Source organism: Leptinotarsa decemlineata, unplaced genomic scaffold (genome assembly GCF_025532065.1).
Source record: "Leptinotarsa decemlineata unplaced genomic scaffold, Ldec_3_MD MMD2_tig00026328_RagTag_RagTag, whole genome shotgun sequence".
NCBI lineage: Eukaryota > Metazoa > Arthropoda > Insecta > Coleoptera > Chrysomelidae > Leptinotarsa > Leptinotarsa decemlineata.
In genome coordinates this window covers 28,889,075-28,908,693 of record NW_027412688.1, presented here as the reverse complement: position 1 = coordinate 28,908,693, position 19,619 = coordinate 28,889,075, and the positions used below count along the sequence as shown (strand labels likewise).

General features: G+C 34.1%; 1 protein-coding gene across 2 annotated transcripts in view; it reads right to left on the bottom strand.

Annotated features, from left to right (window-relative positions):
* Positions 1 to 19,619, bottom strand: part of LOC111501998 (uncharacterized) — a 118,441-nt gene that overhangs the window by 76,472 nt on the left and 22,350 nt on the right. Inside the window, exons 2-3 of one of the 2 annotated variants that reach the window (XM_023155939.2) lie at positions 8,916 to 9,195; positions 2,127 to 2,235 (exon numbers count right to left, since the gene is read on the bottom strand). In XM_023155939.2, coding sequence (XP_023011707.2) covers positions 2,127 to 2,235; positions 8,916 to 9,188 — 382 coding nt within the window. In that variant the 5' untranslated portion in view covers positions 9,189 to 9,195. The remainder of the gene's footprint in view (positions 1 to 2,126; positions 2,236 to 8,915; positions 9,196 to 19,619) is intronic. The other variant, XM_023155940.2, reaches the window with a different exon arrangement.

Sequence of the window (19,619 nt, the reverse complement as noted above, 5' to 3'; positions counted from 1 at the left end):
TCAGAGCACATATCAACTAATTTATCTTTTGTAATTGTGGAACTTAATGATGTAGAAATGCCCAGTTGGTTATTCGGAGGTACACACGTAGAATTACAGCACATATGCACAAAGTCATCTTTTGGTGGCTGATGATCTCTTTCAAGACAGTAAAATACTCGCAGTACAATTTGTTTTTCTATTACTGACCGAGACTCCGACCGTTTTACCTTTTTCGACGTGGAATGCCCGACTTTGTCTCCCATTTTTTGAGTAGTTTGAGAACGGTGTAGAAATATAATTATGTAACGCTCAAACACTTATTAGCACTATTATTTTCACCAATTGTTATCACAACACGTCGATTGCTGACTAACTTAACTGTAAATCGTACAATTCACGCTGTATAATTCACAAACCAATGATACGCTCATGGCTGCAAGTACATTAGTGAGGACTGCAACGATGAGATGGAAGTTACGGTAAAGTGACAAAGACAGAAATATCGTTGCGTACAGCGTTGCCACTAGTTGTAATAAATATCTAACACTATACAGAAAATAATGAATTTTAACTGATCAGTAATCAGGAAATGTATAAGTATTACTCATTACAAGCTCATTACTGATTTTTGTCATAAATAATACCTTTTAATCGTACTAGTATTGTGTATTATCTATAATTTGCCACAAGCTACAACTCTACTGCTTACTATATTTTGATTCTGCTATAAACTGGTAACGTAAAATTTAGATATGACAACGCGCTTCACTCTCAATCATTATAGGTTTGACTATAGCTGATTTTTCATCTGGTAATACATGCTCCCGGTATCTTATGTTGAAATTTCTGTCTGTCTGGCTAGTATAAGCTGCTGAACAGTCACCACGTTCTAGTCTATATATGCCCGATTTTTTCCACTTATTTTGAGTTTTGCGTTGAAAAGCATGTTCCTTAAATTATTCTCGTTGGTGAATGATGTAATTATATTGAGTTTTGAAAAATAGTTTTCTATGTTTCCGAAGAGCTTTCTCGAATAGCTTATACTAGCATATTTCTTAGCTTCTTTAGGTTCTTCATGATTCAGGTATAGTTCGTTGCTGATCAATTTTAGGTTCTTATTGAAGATCAGTTTTTCAACTGAGTTGGCGGAAATATAGTTGTTGCATGCTATCTGCTTCATTTCTTCTTGAAAATCCTTCTCTGATAATGGAACTATAAATGTTCTATGTACAGTCCAGTCCGTAAAAGTGTTTTTCCTATAGGTGTTGAACTATAATTTATTATAGATTTTTGTAATAGTGAGATCCAGGAAGTTAATGTTGTTTTGTTCCATTTCGATCGTGAATTTTATCTTATCGTAGAGAGTGTTGAGCTGTAGAAACTCACGAGGATGTCATACACATATCTACATCAGAAACAAAAATGTACCAGTTGCTTGATAATGGTCTAACAAACTGAAACCGATGAAAATTAGACAAAAGTATTTTCTTCATCCTATAAGGAATATAATGAAAAGTCATTTAGAATTTTCCTAATAAAGATATCCGAAGTTTTCAATTTATTCCCAATTTTTCGTGCATTCAATATGAAATCTTCACCAACTGAATTTGAAACGGTACGTTGTACATCTTTCAGATGATTGTTCCCTTCAAAACTCCCCTTTTCACTCTTCAATATTTTATTTGATATTTCAAAATCATCATAGAAGGCTAAGAAAATCAGTGATTTCGTTATATAACGTTACTGGAATTTTCTTATCGTTTTTCGCTTTGTGTCCAAGCATTTACGTGACTTTTCACTATTGAAACAGGATATTGCACTTTTACAAAAAAGTCATTCCCGCTTTGGAATCCGACTACAGGTGTTCCTCTGCTTGGAACACCGTAATACTAAATTATTCATTAAACTAATGAAATCCATTTGTTGATCTTAATTGTTTTTCTGACCCTTAAATGATGTTAATCAAAGAACTTCATTACCTTGAACGGAAAACACCGAACTAAGTGATTTATTTCCGCTGACAGTTTTTCAATTACTGTAAAATCGGAGATTGAAAATTACTCACAGAGCACCTCAACTCCAAATGAATTGAATATATTTTAATAATTTCAAAATACCTATTAGAAATATAGTGGTAAACTTACCTCTAACTTTGAGGGTTAGATGGTGATGGTTGGAAATCAATTGAAGAACTTCCTTGTGAATTGCGTCCTCAATCGTAAACCCATTAATGCGGATAATTTGATCCCCAACCTATGAAATAAACAAAAAATATCACATTTGCATAATTGAGAATTCTTCAATAACAAGTTTATTAAGAACTGCAGTTCCAAGAAGTCTGAAGTCCAAATAAATTCGTTCCGAACTAAATGAAAAATCAATATTGACTAATTTGCCCCTGAACACAAAAATTCTGGTTTCTTCTATACAGGGTTTCAGTACAAAATTTTGGCCATTACATATGTCCAAAATTCATACAGTATGAATTAGATCTGATATATGATTGGTGTTTCAATAGTCGTTTGAATCTAGTTTTTTATATAATTTTCAATTATTTTGTGTCAACATTAAATTCATTTATAATATGTCAATTGAATCTAATTATATTATTTCATTTATATTGTTCTTATCAGTTGTAATTTAACAGTTGAATATTAATATGTGAATTTAATTGAATTGAATGTTATTTTTTCAGTATATTTTCTTTAACATTTCCTATAATTGGGTATACACCTATTTGAAATGAAGTGCTATCTAATCTATCTATTATATAAGTACCAAGAAATCTACTTTTACATTTACAACTCATTCACCCTCTAAGGGGTGGTACCAGTGGGCTACAGCCCAGAATCTCAAATGAAACGCTATATCGATATGTAGGTACCTCTTTTTGAATGCTTTGAAGAAACAAACTTTTTTGCACGAACCACAGTTCTTCACGGTTACCTAACCTAACCTCCGAGGATTGGCCCATTCAAAGTTATCTATATATCCTTCGATGTTACTAGCAGGGATGACCAACGTTATCTAAATCACCATATGAAGGGACGTGAACTGTCGAAAGATTCGACGTCTCTATTTGAAACCATCAAGCACCTGTGCAACGTCTTCCGTTTGGAAAATTAGTCGCAAGGCGGTGCTCATATTCAGTCCCATGTTAGGAATCACACGTTAAAAGGTAAGACCTCGAACAAGTTTCGACTTCTGAGGGTTGTTGTTCGTAGGGGTGCGACAGATGGTTAACGGAAAAACAGATTTTAAAAAGATTTTTTTTTAAACAGTTGGAATAAGTTTTATTTGTTGGAGATATTCAGACTTTATATATAGTTATAAAAACATTTTCTAATTCATTCATTTACGGGACAAGCCCAATTCAGTCGAATACATTCACAAACTACTACAACAGCTTCCCGTTCTGGTGCAGGTGTTATCAGTCATAGACCCAGGACAGAGATATCAACCTGCCTAGGCGACTGTATTTCAAACGGAAATTTACGCTAATGAATTGAGAGATTGGAAGAATCCAACCTCAATAAAAATATTCTCGGACAGTCAAGTTGGAAGTTCTTGGCTCCTGCCGAGCAACGACTAAATTGGTGTAGTATTTCCAATACCAATTGGAACAGCACAGAGAAGGAATTCCCGCCTCGACATAGGCGTCGGCATATTATTTTTCAGTGGTCGTTTTTCAGTTACTTATTCTTACAATCATAGCAACTGATCACCCTATGAAAAAGTTATCTCAACTGAATTTTTCCACCATGGGTAATTATGAAAAACTTCGAAATTTAAAGTAGTTGAGATCCGAGTCGGAAACTCTAAAATACAATGAAAACACCCATAATCACACCGAATTCTCGTCAAACATATATTTGCAAAATAATAGAGGCCAACAAAATTGCTAGAAAAATCAAAATTCTTCTTCGCTATATTAGGATGAGGTGGAATCATCATCGGGTTGAATAACGATCGGATTTACGGAACTTTGCACATAATATTTGTTCTCTTCTTTCATAACGTGGGCCACACAGTTCTTCCACACATCACTATTACCTACTTCATTCACCACTCGCCTTATATTGTCAAGCACTACAGCATTCAAAGTCGAAGACTGATTACATTTCCGCAAGCTTCCTTTCATTGTGGCCCAAACCATTTCAATTGGATTGAACACACAATAGTATGGAGGCAAACGTACGAGAATATAACCACGTGTTTCACACATCGAATCAATAATATACTCTTTTTTGAAATTACGTTTTTTTATGGTCGCCAGTAATACCTTTTTCGTTGAAATCTTTTCGGGTATTTCCATGTCATGATTTCGCATGAAATCAACAATATCTGCTTTTTTTGTGTTATTGTTTGGTATTGTAGTCAATAACAGAGAATGATACGAAGCGTTATCCATAACAATAACCGAATTTGGAGGAGAAGCTGCTCCCTGAACCAGGTTTCGAATGAAGCCGCAGTCATATCTTCGTGGTAGTCAGCAGACGAATCTTTTATATTTTTGGCCGGCAGAAGCAAAGCGTTAGGTATGAAACCACTTTCATTCCCGGCATGCAAAATTATAACACGTTTTCTCCTTGAAGAAGGTATGTTCAAAGCAAAATACTTGGTTTCGTCTACCCAGCCATATTTGACAACATCATGGGTGTCAAACCAAGTTTCGTCGAGGTAGAATATGTCTGCTGGATTCTCGGTAGCTTTTCATTCGACTCAAATATTCTTGTCTGAGTTGAACAATGCGTGTCGATTCCATTATGACAATCCGATTGTTCAATTTTTTATATTTGAAACCACAAGACAATAAGACACCTCGTAGAGTTTCTAAAGATTTGTAATTGTAATGGGGATAGTCGAGTAATTTATACCAAATCATTTCCAAAGTTGATACTTCATTTTTTTGGTATATACCATAAATTGTTCGCCGAATAACATCTTTTGTAGCACCATCAACGTTTGCGAATTTTTTATTCCTTTGTTTTCGTTCCATTGCATGGTCAATGACATCCCCTATTTTAATGACTGGAAGAACTGTCGAACGAGATAGTTTCGTTAACTCGCATATTCTATTCACAATAACATTCTGTGAAGTGTGACAGTTTACCTTCTTCAAGCATTCATGAATATTCAAAAGTACTCGCTGAATTTGAACATGTAAGTCCTTATTTTCAAATTCCGGATCCCTGTCGATTGACACAGATTCCTCACACGTAATGTTATCATTTGTTTCAGAAGGTCTCCAGAAAGCCATATTGATGAAAGTAACCAAAAACACTAAGATTTTCACTAAAATCGGTTCAAACGATGAGATTGAAACCTTTGGTGTAAAACTTGAAAACTTTTTCGATAGATCAATTACCCTAACACCAAACTGATATTTTTGCACTCGTCGCGCGTTTCACTAACAAGGTAAGCATCTTCAGGAGAAGCAAATTGATACTGAATCCAAAGACAAGGGTTAGCTGTTTATATACCTAAAGTTTTTTGGTCCGATGTGGTCTTAGTTTGTTAAATGATGATTATCCTAATTGATTTTTCGGTAATTAACTAGCGAAACCACCACCTGCAAATTAATTTGTCCGCTTTTTAATCAATTGTTGGTAGTGGTTCCACTAGTTATTTACCGAAAAATCAATTGGGATAATCATCATTTAACAAACAAAGTCCACATCGGACCAAAAAACTTTAGGTATATTAACAGCTAACCCTTGTCTTTAGTTTCAGTATCAATTTGCTTCTCTTGAAGATGCTAACCTTGTTAGCGAAACGCGCGTCGAGTGAAGAAATATCAGTTTGGTGGTTTGGATAATTGATCTCTAGAAAACGTTTTCAAAAATCGGTTTGCAAAACCACTCACTACCTCACCTAACCCCACGAACACACGGCACTGATAAAGAAATATTGTGAAACGGACAAAAAATTAGTATTCAGCCAGTCCAGCTAGCCGAGCCTTTACTCCTCAACTACATTTGATATCACATTTACTAACTATCTGGGCGACTAGGGGCCACAGGTAAGAAAAGTTTATGACTGTACTTTTATTTTCATTGCTGTTCCAATTGGGAAGGGATAGACTATAGCAAATTGCCGAAAACGACTCTCCTCGATAGGAAGACTTAACAGATTGTTTCTGGTCTGGATTCCTGGCCATACTGCCTGGTAGCCAATGAGGCTGGGTGACTCCCTTGCAAAGGAAGGTGATGCAAGCAGCTTCATCGGACAAGAACCTGTCATTGGCATCGCTTTAGGCTTTGCCAAACAAATATTGAACACCTGGACTTCTGGCAGAATCTTCCAGGATTGGCTCACTCCAAGGCGTTTATTCACTTTTCGAAGCTTGATACCAAACAGTTGTTGGACTACAGTACGGATGAACTACGATGTCTAACAGGCCTTCTTACAGGTCACTGTCATTTGAATCATCATATTCCGAGACACGGACTGTCGGAAGACAGTGTGTATCGCCTCTGTTTGGAAAATGATGGAACAGCAGAGCACATACTTTGTGCCTGTCCTGCTGGGGACCGAATCAGGTATTCAGAGTTGGGCAGAGCCTACCATCTGACCTGAAAGACCATCCACCATACAAACTAATCGGCTTCGTTAAAAAGCCGGGTTTATTTGGTTCTAGTACGAATAGGTGTAAGCTACAACAAATCCTTGCGAATTGCGGTGGAAGGTCGAATAGACCCACTCACTTTGGAACTAACCTAACTGCAAGCTAACTTGTTCGATGGATGACCTATTTATTTTGTAAAAACTCATTTTGAATAAAGGATAAAGAAAATAACTTTTTTCTGATTTCTACCAACTTTTTCATTTGTTAACACCGGTTTCGGCACTTGACAATAGTTTAACAAACCAAAACCGGTCGTAACTATAAAAAAAAAACAGTAGAAATCAGAAAAAGTATTTTTTTCATACTATATTACAACAAGCTAATCTTGAACACAAACATTGCTAGAATTCAGTGAAACAGAATGAATCGGTTTGATGAAAGTTCAGAAAAACAATTTGAAAAATTGTGTAATGACTCATCATCATATATGTGTGTGAGAGAAAGAGAGAGAGAGAGAGAGAGAGAGAGAGAGGAGTATAGACTTTGCTGATCAATTAAGAACAAAGTCTTAAAGTTATTTGGGATAGCCCAAGTGCCCCATAAAATTATAATTCCAATATTTCGACAATGGTTACTGTCATCATCAAAGAGCTAGGAGATGATGATTTGGATTGGCATTTGGAAAAAAATTTAAAACTGTTAATACTTACAATGTCAATAAATATATAGATCAGTCTGATAGATTATTGAAAGATCGTATACTCTCAAATAAAAGTGATTGCAAAGTACATCAGTGAACATGTCTAGAGTGAGGATTATGAAATGGACTTCAATTTTGTTAAATTCTTGCTAAAGAATAGATTATTCTTGGAAATGCCTTTCATTTAGCAATCATACAATTACCCTGATGAAATTATTGATGTGAATCATTTGAGAAACATTTATTGACATTTACTGTTAATAATAATAATAATAATAATATTTATTGGAAAATATACATATTTCAATGTCACAAGTTGTACGAGGCAATTTCCGAATAAATATAAAAATCACACAGAAGGATACACTTGTGCGTGGGTTCTGCAGAAATTGGAGTACTAATGAATACAATTTCTAAAATCAAAATATAAAATATTATAACTGAATAAATAAAAGGCAAGACGTTTCAGAAGTATTAGACATATTGATTTAATTATATCTCCAAACTTTTTGTATGAAGATGTGAATCAGTTTCTGTGCATGTCACTGTGATTGTAAACATTTTTCATATCAACGTACTGGTGTATCTGAACCCTTGGCAAGACAAGGCCCAGTTTTTGAGTATTCTTAAATGAATTGTTACTCCTGATATTTTTTATATGCTGTGGGATAAGATTATATAATCGAGGAGCTAGGTATGAGTAAGACCTTTGAAAGATGTTTTTCCTTGAGTTTGGAACATATGAATTATTTTTGTGTCGAGTTTCATATTGGTGTTTTATTTTTCTCAATTCATGTCTATGATTATGTTGTCTTATTATAGTTTAAGCACGTAGAGTTGTCTGATGTCTAGAATTGATGTTTCTTTATATAATGAGTCGGTCAGGTAAGTTTTTTTTTTGAGGTGGATAGTTTTCAATACTGATTTTTGTGCTTGTTCTAGATGTTTCAGAAAAGTTGTGTTTGCTGCTACCCAAGCAATTATTCCGTATGTGAGGTGGTTTTCGAACAATGTATAGTATAGCATTCGCATCTGAACTGTTGGTAGGTATGGTCTCGCATATTTTAATCTATATGTAACGAATTGTAGTTTTTTGACTAAGTAATCAATATGTACATCCCATTTTAGATTAGCGTCAATATGTATATCAAGGTATTTCAATTCATGTACTGATGAAACGGAAAGTTCTACGTTATCGTATTTTATTGAAAGTGATTTGAAATCTGGTAGATTATTGGCATACGAAGTGAAGATAATGTAAAATGTTTTGGATGTATTTATACTCAATAATTTACTTTCGAACCATATGATTATCGTTTTGAAATTTTGTTCTGCTTTTTGTTTCAGAAAATTCCATGATTCCGATTGATAAATAACTGCAGTGTCGTCAGCGATACTAATTATGTCACCTTCCACATTCAGTGAGAAAATAACGTTCAGGTAGATGTTAAAAAGTAGCGGACCCAAAACGGTTCCCTGAGGTACGCCGTACTCAACAGTGTGAATTGATAGACAAAAATTGGGACATTCTTAATGATAACTCATGACTCTGATAATGATAATGATAACTGTAATGACTCAATGCTCCAGACATCTCAGAATTTGACTAAACGCTTTCAAAAAAGTTCATTTCAACTATGAAATTATTACCAAAATATCACGCACCTTCAATCCTTGAGCATGTGCCTCAGATCCAGGCTCCACGTGGGATATGAAAAACCCCGTTCCATGCTCGTGTCCACCTCGAAGGCTGAATCCCAGAGCGGGGGCATGTCTCCCGTTGATGGTGGAAAGAGGCGAATTGCCACTGTTTCGCCTCTTTAACCGAATCGTTCGGATTCGGTTGTTTCTGCTGCCGCAGCTTCCGCTCAGGGTTTCCGAAGACACCGTGGAGTAGGCGTACTTGTGCTGGGCGATTGGGTACTCCATCGTCATCATTATCTTTCTGAAACAATGGAATTTTTGATCAAATGTTTAAAATTCACTTCAAGAAGGTTGCCGATATATAAAATATGTTTAGAATTACCAATGTTCACCAATAATTTCATTTAACTATATATTTAGTCAAGTTTCTTGACAGCCTCATCAAATATACAGTGCATTTCTTTAATGTCCCCCCCTTTTAATTTTTGAACGGGTCAACTCATGAAATTGAAATTTGTGATAATGAAATTAATGCGTGAATACTTTATTTTGAAGTGAAATTGACAGGTGAAACTTTCGAAATGGCGACTGGGCGCCATCTGGGGGAAAAAAATTGAATGGAAAGGGGGGCCTTGTGACACATCATTTCGAAGCTCCTGACGGATACTTTACAACCCTAGAATATGAAGTCAATATATTCACCTACTACAAAATGGCGGAACATTCAATAATTACCTGAAGACAAACACATTAATATTGATATTTCTAAAAATATTTCTTTTTATCTGCCTTGAAAATTTAAATTTTATCCTTATAAATATACTTCTGTTTGTTATTAGCTGATTACCCGGCTTTGCTTAGAGAGTCAAAATGAGGTTGTAAGGTAGTTTGAATGAGAGAATAAAGTTTAAATTATAAGTTTTTGCTTCATATACACCAATATTCCAGAATATTCCAGAGACTTCGATACTGTTCTGAAATAATCCACATCAACCTGGAATGTTTCGGGATTTTTCCGAACATTCTATACTATTTTTGAATACTCCGCAACATTCCATATTCTGGAATGTTCTGCAATGTTGTGGATTGCTATCAAATACTCTCGAATATCTTGGACTGATCTAGCACGTTCTAGAAAATCAAACTTCCAGCTCTCATATCTTCAAAAGTACGACCTAGAGGTAAAAATGGCATACTTTTTCAAGAACAAAGAAATATAGGTATATATGTATATATGGAATCTTTTATAGTTTTCGAGTATGGAGTCAACAAGGGGATGGTAAAATAAGTGAACTCTTTTTTCTGTTCGAGTTTTCGAGACTTTATTGGCTCTTCATCAGGAACTAAAAGTGAGGTTAGTAATCCCTCTCACTTGCCTTATTTGTAAAAATAACAAATCCCAAACGACAAACACTCTTGGTAAAAACAACATGAGTATGAAACCTTACATTATGTATTGATTGAATGTAAGCTTTGAATAAATGTAAAGTTTCATACTCATGTTGTTTTTACCAGGAGTGTTTGTCGTTTGGGATGTGTTATTTTCACAAATAAGGCAAGGCATACCCGAAAATTATAAAAGATTCTTCTAACTTAGACACTCGTTGAACCTTCACACAATATGTACATATGTTTAGTTGCCAAGGTTCAACTCAATACAACTTAAATTACATTTTTCAAAAACTTTTCAATTTGGAGAATAGAGTTTTTCCTCTCTTCTCCCCCCTCCTTCAAGATGAAATGTAAAACTAAAAGGTCAAAATCGCCAAAAAACTAAAAAAAGGTAAATGTTGTGGCTGTTTCGAAAGACTCCGTTCAATATTATGATGGGGGCAACAAGTGAAATAATAATAACAATAATAATGATATTAATTTATATGAAAATAATTTTAAAATGGTATAAAGCATAGGAAATATCACATTGTAAACAAATATTGTGGAAATACGTCGTTAGTCGTGAATGCGTGGTAAAATCAAATTATTTGCAAACATCTTCACTAAATTTTCTACGTCATCAATCATGTCAATCAAGAACAATCCAAAATAAAACCCTGATTTGAATCCTCCCACTAGTCATGATAAAAAATATTATACACAACGCTTCCTTTACAGCAGTAATTTGATGCAATTAATTCTAAATACATTAAAAGAAGTTTTTATTTCTTTTTTTATTTCCATACATTTTTTCTCACATTTCGCTAAGAGAAAGCACTTTGAAAAGAATTCAAAACTGTTCACAGCGCCAGATACTCCATATGCATCGAAAGAAACGGAAATAATAGGCCAATAAATTCACGAATTAAATAAAAGTGTTATAGCAACATCAATCTTTCGGGTACATCAACATTGTTCATGCAAATGATATGTTAAATGCAATAGGAAAATACTCCACTCTCTTACTATTCCGGAAATATATGTATCAGGTCCAAATTCTGAATAGAAATCAACTCACACTAATTCTATCGCCGAAAGAGACATGTATTCGCGAGAAGAATATTAAGTGAGAGAGTATGACATGATTATTCCAAGCGTGATATATGAACATTTACATAGACTTGAAATCATCTCGGAGAAATTGAAAAAGACTCTGAGAATTAGCAATCTTGGGATTTAAAAATTGATACAAAATTATTAAGTATTGAGTTATCGAGTTTTTTATCATTATTATTATTATTATCAGCTTTATTGATGAAATATTAATTTTTCAATGCTTATAATCCTATTCCCGAAGAAGACAAAGCCGAAAACACAAAAATTATAAAAATTGGTCCAGACGTTCTCGAGTTCTGTCATTATTATTATTATTATATCATATTTCAATAATCATTATCCCATTCCCGAAGAAAACAAATCCAAAAACACAAAAATCAAAATAGTTGGTCCAGCTATTCTAGAGCTCATTTATTATTATTATCATTATTATTTTTATGGATGAAATATCATATTTCAATACTTATTATTCTATATCATCCTATTCCCAATGAAGACAAACCAAATAAAACAAAATTCATAAAAATTGGTCCGGCCGTTCTCGAGTTCTTTTGTTTTTTTTCACATTTACTCACCTTTTAAACCTTTCCTGGACTTCCACAAATAATTCAAAACCAAATTTAGCCAAATCGGTCCAGCCGTTCTCGAGTTTTAGTGAGACCCACGAACAGCAATACAATTTTTTATAATACTAACGCGGCGCTCTTCACGGGCAATTCCTTGTGCTTCTTCAGTCACTTCATTCGCAATGTTTCGTATCCTTCTTGCATTACGGCTTTGTCGGGAAAGATTCGATCGTCTTGGTCGCGGCATTGTTAATGATGATTCCAAGTCATTTTTATAATTGTTAAATTTTTTACCATACTTAACCATTGACAAAATTACGTTTAGCTGTCATTTACCTTTTTTTGTTATTCCATGTCAGATGCGTTTTTGCTATACAACGTTTTAGTGATTTCTTGGTGACTTCACGGAAATGCGGTCGAACGGGATAAAAAGTGTCTCATGTCCCTCTCCTTGTTCTAAGCTATCTCTCCACCAATTTTCAGCCAAATCGGTTCATCCGTTCTTGAGTTATAAATAATGTGACTAACACCACTTTCTTTTATATATATAGATGAGTATATGGATGGATATCTCTCGAATACCTTCACCATCAACGCTGGTGTTCCTCAGGGATCCATATTGTGTCCAACCCTATTTTTATCGTATATCAACGACTTATTGAAAAAAAACAAGAATCCAATATATTGCTTTGGTGACGACAGCACACTTGACTTGTCATTCCATTTAGATTCCAGGACATCGGCTGAGGATGCACATCTTCACCGGCAGCGAGAGGTTGCATATCTTAATGAGGATCTAGAAGTGATTTCGAATTGAGGTGAAAGTAACCTGATTCAATTCAATGCCACGAAAACCCAGGCATCCAAAAAGATGAATGTCTCTGAACCAGATATAATAATGTCAGGACAGACAATTCCACTTTCTGCTTCGTTGTTGTTGGGGGTTAAAATGGACACCTGATTGGAGACGCGAACATCACTTGTAACCTTGATAGTCTGGAACATCGAAGGAAGGTTGGAGATTTGTCTCTCTTCTATATATATATATATATATATATATATATATATATATATATATATATATATATATATATATATATATATATATATATTTGGAGAACTACGTTTATGTGGAGTGAACTTCCTAAGAACGTTTTTACAAATGGATTTAATCTATAGCGATTCAAATCCAATGTGAACGCTATTTTCGCACAGGCGCCGCTTTTAGAACACATTAAGGATTTCCCTGTATGCTTATGTTCTGTCCTAGAAAAAACAATATATGACATGGAAGTGCCATATATTGTCCTGAAATATCTTCTTTCGTACTAATATTGTATATTAATTAAATTTGGTGGTGTTATTTCCAGTGACAGAGGTTCATTCAGCCTGAATTAGATAGAAATAATTCAGTCTCGTGACGGCTTGGGTCACCATTAAGCCAAAATTGTTCACCAAAAAATGTACCCCACTGACATTTCTTGTAACATTTTTCCATGTTGAATGAAACATCCAAAAACAATACTCATTCATTCCTTTACATGTTCTCGTAGCTCGCTATGGTTTACTAAAAACAACTAAAATCGAAAGTTGGATAAAAACAACTAGTGAGATATGAATTATAAAAGCAACAACTGATTGTTTGGGAAGTTTTCTATTTGTCAAGTCACATGAATCGTTGTGACGAATGAGATTCAAAACATTAATACAGAAAAGGATTTTTTAGAAAAGATTAACATCCTGTATTTCGAGATCAATGCATTTCCGGATCTATGTTTATTTGAACTTTTTTTTCATAAAATTAGCTGCTGAACACGCCCTTACATTTTTTTACCGCGATAATAAAACACTCTGTATGTGTTTATTTGAAAGTAGTTATTGCCCGCAGCTTCGCCCGCGTAGAATTCGGTTTGTCATATAGACACATAAACAAATAGTTACAATAATTTTTTAAAAACCCACAACTTCAAGTTTCTAACTTCAAAACTGACGAAATTCAATACAATCTTCAAACTCGTATTTCCCCCCTTGGGGGTGGAAATTCCTGATTTCCTCTCTTTATGCTTTTTTATGCTATACAAAGACCCTACCTGCATATTTCAAGATTCTAGGTTCAGTAGCTTCGGCTCTACGTTAATATAAGAGTGTAAGTCAATCAATAGATAGATATGCTATCGGGGACTCTTATTCAGAACAATCTCTACACAATATCTTCATGTAACTCCAACGGAATAGGCAGCACACGCCAAGATAGCTCTCAGGTAGCAAGATATTTTTCGACTTACTTACTACTTATTGTTATATTATGACCAAAATTACACAAAACCTCTATAAATTGCAGCCTTTATGTTATTGTGAGGTATAAGCAGTATTTATGTAAAGTTTCATCCAAATCCGTTCATTCGTTTAGGCGTGAAAGAGCCACATACATACATTCATCCATCCTTACAAACTTTCACATTTATAATATTGGTATAGATTTATATATAGATAGTGAAGTGACTCATACTCCGAACCGAATTTTGTTTGATGTCGATAAAACAGATAGGTCTTGATATTCGGTTGGCTCTGTATATATAAACAAACGCGAAATGTTGAGACAGTTTCTCCGCAGACAGAACGGAGCCACATCCGTATCTGCACCACTCTGTATGCGTCTCAACAATGTGAAGGTTTCAGGTGAGATTTGAGGTCGTCTGACCGGAGGCGATCTAAAGTAGGTCCGAGAAAGTGCATTTATCAATACACGTACAATTAGAAATTTATGATTTTCAGAAACAATCGGGCCTACCTTTTTTTAATTCCTTAGCGATCGACAGTGAAAACGGTTCAATGTCAATTTGGGAATTATTGATAATTAGTTTCTAGAGGGGGGGGGGTCAGTAAAAATGTTCATCATCAAGAAAGAGTTAAAAATCATTCATAACTCACCGTACATAAAAATATCATGAGTGCAAACAGAAATTGAGATCCCACCACCTTAACTTCAACCATTCACCAAAGGTTAAAACCTCGGCGCATTTTTTTCGATAAAATTCAAAGATTCACTGACCACGATCACACGACATCTCAAAAGAGGAGATCTAACAACCGATGTTACGCTAAACAACGCTGATACTTATGTAAACAGTATTTTCATCGTATATAGACGAAAAGTTTTTTCTTCAAAAACTGACCTCTCTCAAAATATTTACCCCTTTCAACTGTTTCAAAAACACCATAAACTTTTGACAAGGGGATTAGCTTCATCAAACCACATAGTATTTCGTATTCCCGCCACCATAGAAGGTATTTCATAGTTCTTCATTATATTAAAAACCCCTGGATTGCTAGGTTTATGGTAAGGACCATGGTTAGTGTATGGTGGTCAGCGTCTGGTGTGATTCGCTATAATTTTCTGCAACTGGGCCAAACCATCACAACAGAGTTCTATTGTGAGGAACTCGACAAAGTGTACCGAAAATTGCCGTCAGCAAGATCCGGCACTAATCACCCACCATACTCCCCAAACCTCTAACCAACCGACTATCATCTTTTCAAGAACTTCGATAACTTTCCCACAGGTAGAACTTTCGCCAATCAGGACCAGGCAAAAACAGCCTTCGTCGACTTCATTGAATCCCTACCTCTCAATGTGTTGTGTTGGCACTGATTCAAATAGGGCTCATTTCGATTGAATTGAATAAGTCTTAACTGATATATCAAAATTCAAAGTAAATTTATTGAATTGACCAAAACTTTTGAAACAACCTGAATTTTTTCGAAAGGGCCTTTTCTTACAGTTTGTAACTGAAAGAAGAATACTTCTATGAATAACTTAGGTACACATTTTGGTGAAGAGTTAATTCTGAAGTTAATTTCATACTTCTTTTCTGAGGAAGTTTTCGACATTTGAATTTGGAAGTTTTAAAAGCGGAAACTAAATTATTACCTACATTGATTGAAATATGTATTTATTTATTTAAAGTTGAGAATCTTAGCGACTGGAGAAGAAGAAATGTACAGTAAATTGGATTAACAGGGTCTCTCAGTCAAAAAATCAAAACTCTGCTCTACTTTGCTAAGCTTTCGCTTCTAATGGGAAGCTTCTTCAGAGCCTATAAATAATTTATTGAGTTGTGGATTTTTTTGGCATTGAATAACATTGCAAATCATACAGTAAAAATGAGTGAAAAGCAATAAAATAAAAACATGAATTGACGAAAGAAACTTAAACATGTACATGATTTTTTTGGTTTGACAAATGTCATATCTTCACATAAATGTCATTTTACAATTGGCATGATGTTTTGATAATCTTCAAGTCTAAAGAGAGAGTTGATTGATATAATTTTTATTATTATCATTTCGTTTTTTGGTGTAGTTACATTAAGTTACTGTATATATTGATGAGATTAGCAATGTCAGTCTTATTAATACAATCAGAAGACTTATTAATTTCAACCATTTCAAGAAAAAGGCGTTTGGAAATATTTTTTCTGTATGTAAAACTTTGATATTAGAGTAATTTGGTTTATGTCCTGTTTCTATAGAATGTTGTACCAATGCACATGATTTCTTATTGAGCTTTATATCACTTTCATGTGGAGTTATTCTATCTTTAAGAATTATAGATGTTGTTCCAATATAATCCAACCTACAATTGTTACAAGGAATGTTATAAATCATATTTGACTTTCTTGTAGTATCCGTTTTATCTTTCAATTTAGTATTCAAATTCTTTATAATTTCAATATTTTTTCGGTATATTTTGATATTTTGTTCATTTTCTTGAAAGGGTTGATATCAATAAGTCTTCTGATTGTATGAATAAAAAAACTAGCATTGATAATCTCAGCAGTATATACAGTAACTTACTGGAAATACACCAAAAAACATATTGATAATAATGAAAATTGTATAAGTCAACTCACTCTTCAAAGTCAAAGATTATCAAATCATCAAGCCCATTGAAAAATAATATTTATGTGAAGGTATGACATTTGTCAAACCAAAAAAATCCTATACGTGTTCAACTTTCTTTCCTCAATTTATATGTTCAATTCATTGTTTTTCACTCATTTTTACTGTAAGTATGATTTGTAATGTTATTCAATGGCAAAAAAATCCACAACTCAATAAATTATAGGCCCTGAAGAAGCTTCCCATTAGAAGCGAAAGCTTGGCCAAGTAGTGCAGAGTTTTGATTTTTGAATTTTTTGACTGAGAGACCCCGTTAATCCATTTTACTGTTTATTTATTTATATGAATATTCGGGACACGACTGTGTCAAGTGCTTCTTATGAACGCATATTTCCATGTACAGGGTGAGTCAACAAGACCGTGGTTACAACAATTAATAAAACTGGGTATAATTTGTAAAATACCTGTTTTTCGTACAGTATACTTCTGATAAAAAATGTAGTGAAATGTTGAAACATTTCATCCAAATGAAATAATACAGGGTGTTTCATTTGAAAAAGTTGAATTATGTCTGTTTGAAAATGGAAGAAACGTGTCCGGTTTTAATGAGCACCCTATATATTTTTACGGAAGTTGAGGTTCCCGAAATTATCATAGTTGACTAACTATTCCTAAAAAAATCCACTTAATTGCTCTAGACATGCGGGTGGTGAATTAGAAAATGATTGTCTTCAGAATAGGATTTTCTGGAATAACTTGGCAATGCCGCAACGGAAATTATTCGAAAACAAAAATTCTTTAGAGAGTTAAAAAATATAGAATAAATAACGTATGCATATACTGAGTGTTCCATTTAAAAAATATAACTTTGGTTGGCCACGCTCGGCTGAATCACCCAGTATGCAAAAAAATTATTTTTGAAGATAGTATTCATCGATATGACTGCGAAAAAAAATTGAGCAATTCGAAAAATTGTTTTCCCTGACACCAAAAGATCGAGGGAATACTGATGACTCACCCTGTATAAGAATTATTGAAACTTTCATGATAAACGCGATGACTGATGAACGTGTAAGTAATTTGAGTTTATTCCGCCTAGAAAAAAAGTTTACCCAAGAGTTTAAATTTGAACTAAGAAATAGTAGAATTATGTTATATTAGTAATTTTGAGTTACGAAATATTTGAATTAAATTTATAATGCAAATGACATGCCTATATATTTCATCTCTGTTTTTGTTTTTTTTAATAAATCTGTTCAATTAAAATGTTACACTTCCATACCATTTATAGATTCGAAAGGAGGGGTTCTTTTCCATTGGAATTTTTTGAAAAATCAATAGAGTTTTTACCAACTCAGTATGGTATGGAAAATATTCATCATGAAGTATATTTAAATCTTCAGTCTACACTGTTCAACCTACATTGGTTTACAAATCAATCTGAATCTCTTGCCCATTTTGTAATCATTAAGCTACCCTGTATTTTCAGCTTTAAAAAATCACTTCAAGCACGCAATCATCATTTCTTGATATGTGTTTGTCAATCAAATCATCCGAATATTCATCAAATCTCAACATAATAACACTAACTACATCGTCACAAAGAGTAAAAGTGAAATCAACATATTGTCAAAACTGTTTATATTATCAATTATCGGCAATCAAGTTCAATAATTGTATTATTACGCTGACATTAATAGACGAGTGTATTTGTTTTACTTGCTTTCCCATTGAAAGCACTAGAAAGTGAATATTCTACTCATTTTTACAGGTGAGGAGATACTTGGCAATACAGAATACGTTATTAGCTGGTCAACATACTCGAATGAGTTCAATGCGCAGAGAGATAGCCAAATACTCATCTGTAATGATAATAGTAAGGAACGAATCGGTAATGATTGGTATTCATACTTACATAAGGCGAAGTTGCATGTAGGATGTTTGTGGAAACTAGTATATCATGAACGATGGGTTTGGACCGAATTAATAGAAAGTTATTACTTGTCTTCAAGTGTAGGTACACACCCATCTAGAGACATGCTTTAAATGGAAAACTGTTCGCATGATTGATGATGATCATAAAATTGTGGTCGAAATAATCGCTGTCTTAGCCTTTAATTGATTCAGAATATCGCAACTGCACTGCAGGAGATTATGGTGTAGCTGTTAACAACCGACTCACGACTCATTGAGGTTATGAATTCTTCGGAGTGGCATATGTGAAATAATCTCTGATGGCGAAATATTCCAAATCCATATTTTGTCCAAAGGAGCACATTTTTCATAGAGAGTAGCGAGTACCTATTCATAATATTTTTGGATTCTTATGATTTTCATGAGTGAGTGAGTTGTCAACAAGGTAGGAGTTGAAATTTTGTCAAGTGAGCTGAAAATAGGTCATCAATCGAAAAAGTTAGTTTCTCATCAATTCAGCAACTCGATATTCGTGAAATTTGTCATTATTGCATTATTTAAGAAAATCCGGGAGTGTATAAATGATCATGTGGGTCATGTCCGATGTTTTATATAGGTCAAACTGGAAGTACGTTCAAAGCCCGCTTGAAGGAACACAAAAATAGTTTCCAGAATGAAAAAATAAATTCCGCATATGCCACTCATTTAATCACAGAGGAACATGAGTTCAACCATGAATACAGGCCCCTACATTTCCAGAAGAAATGTTTGAAACTTAACCTGTTGGAGAATACACAAATTCAAAAACTCTCTATTGAGAGTTTATGAACGATCAAACTGAATTGAATAATAC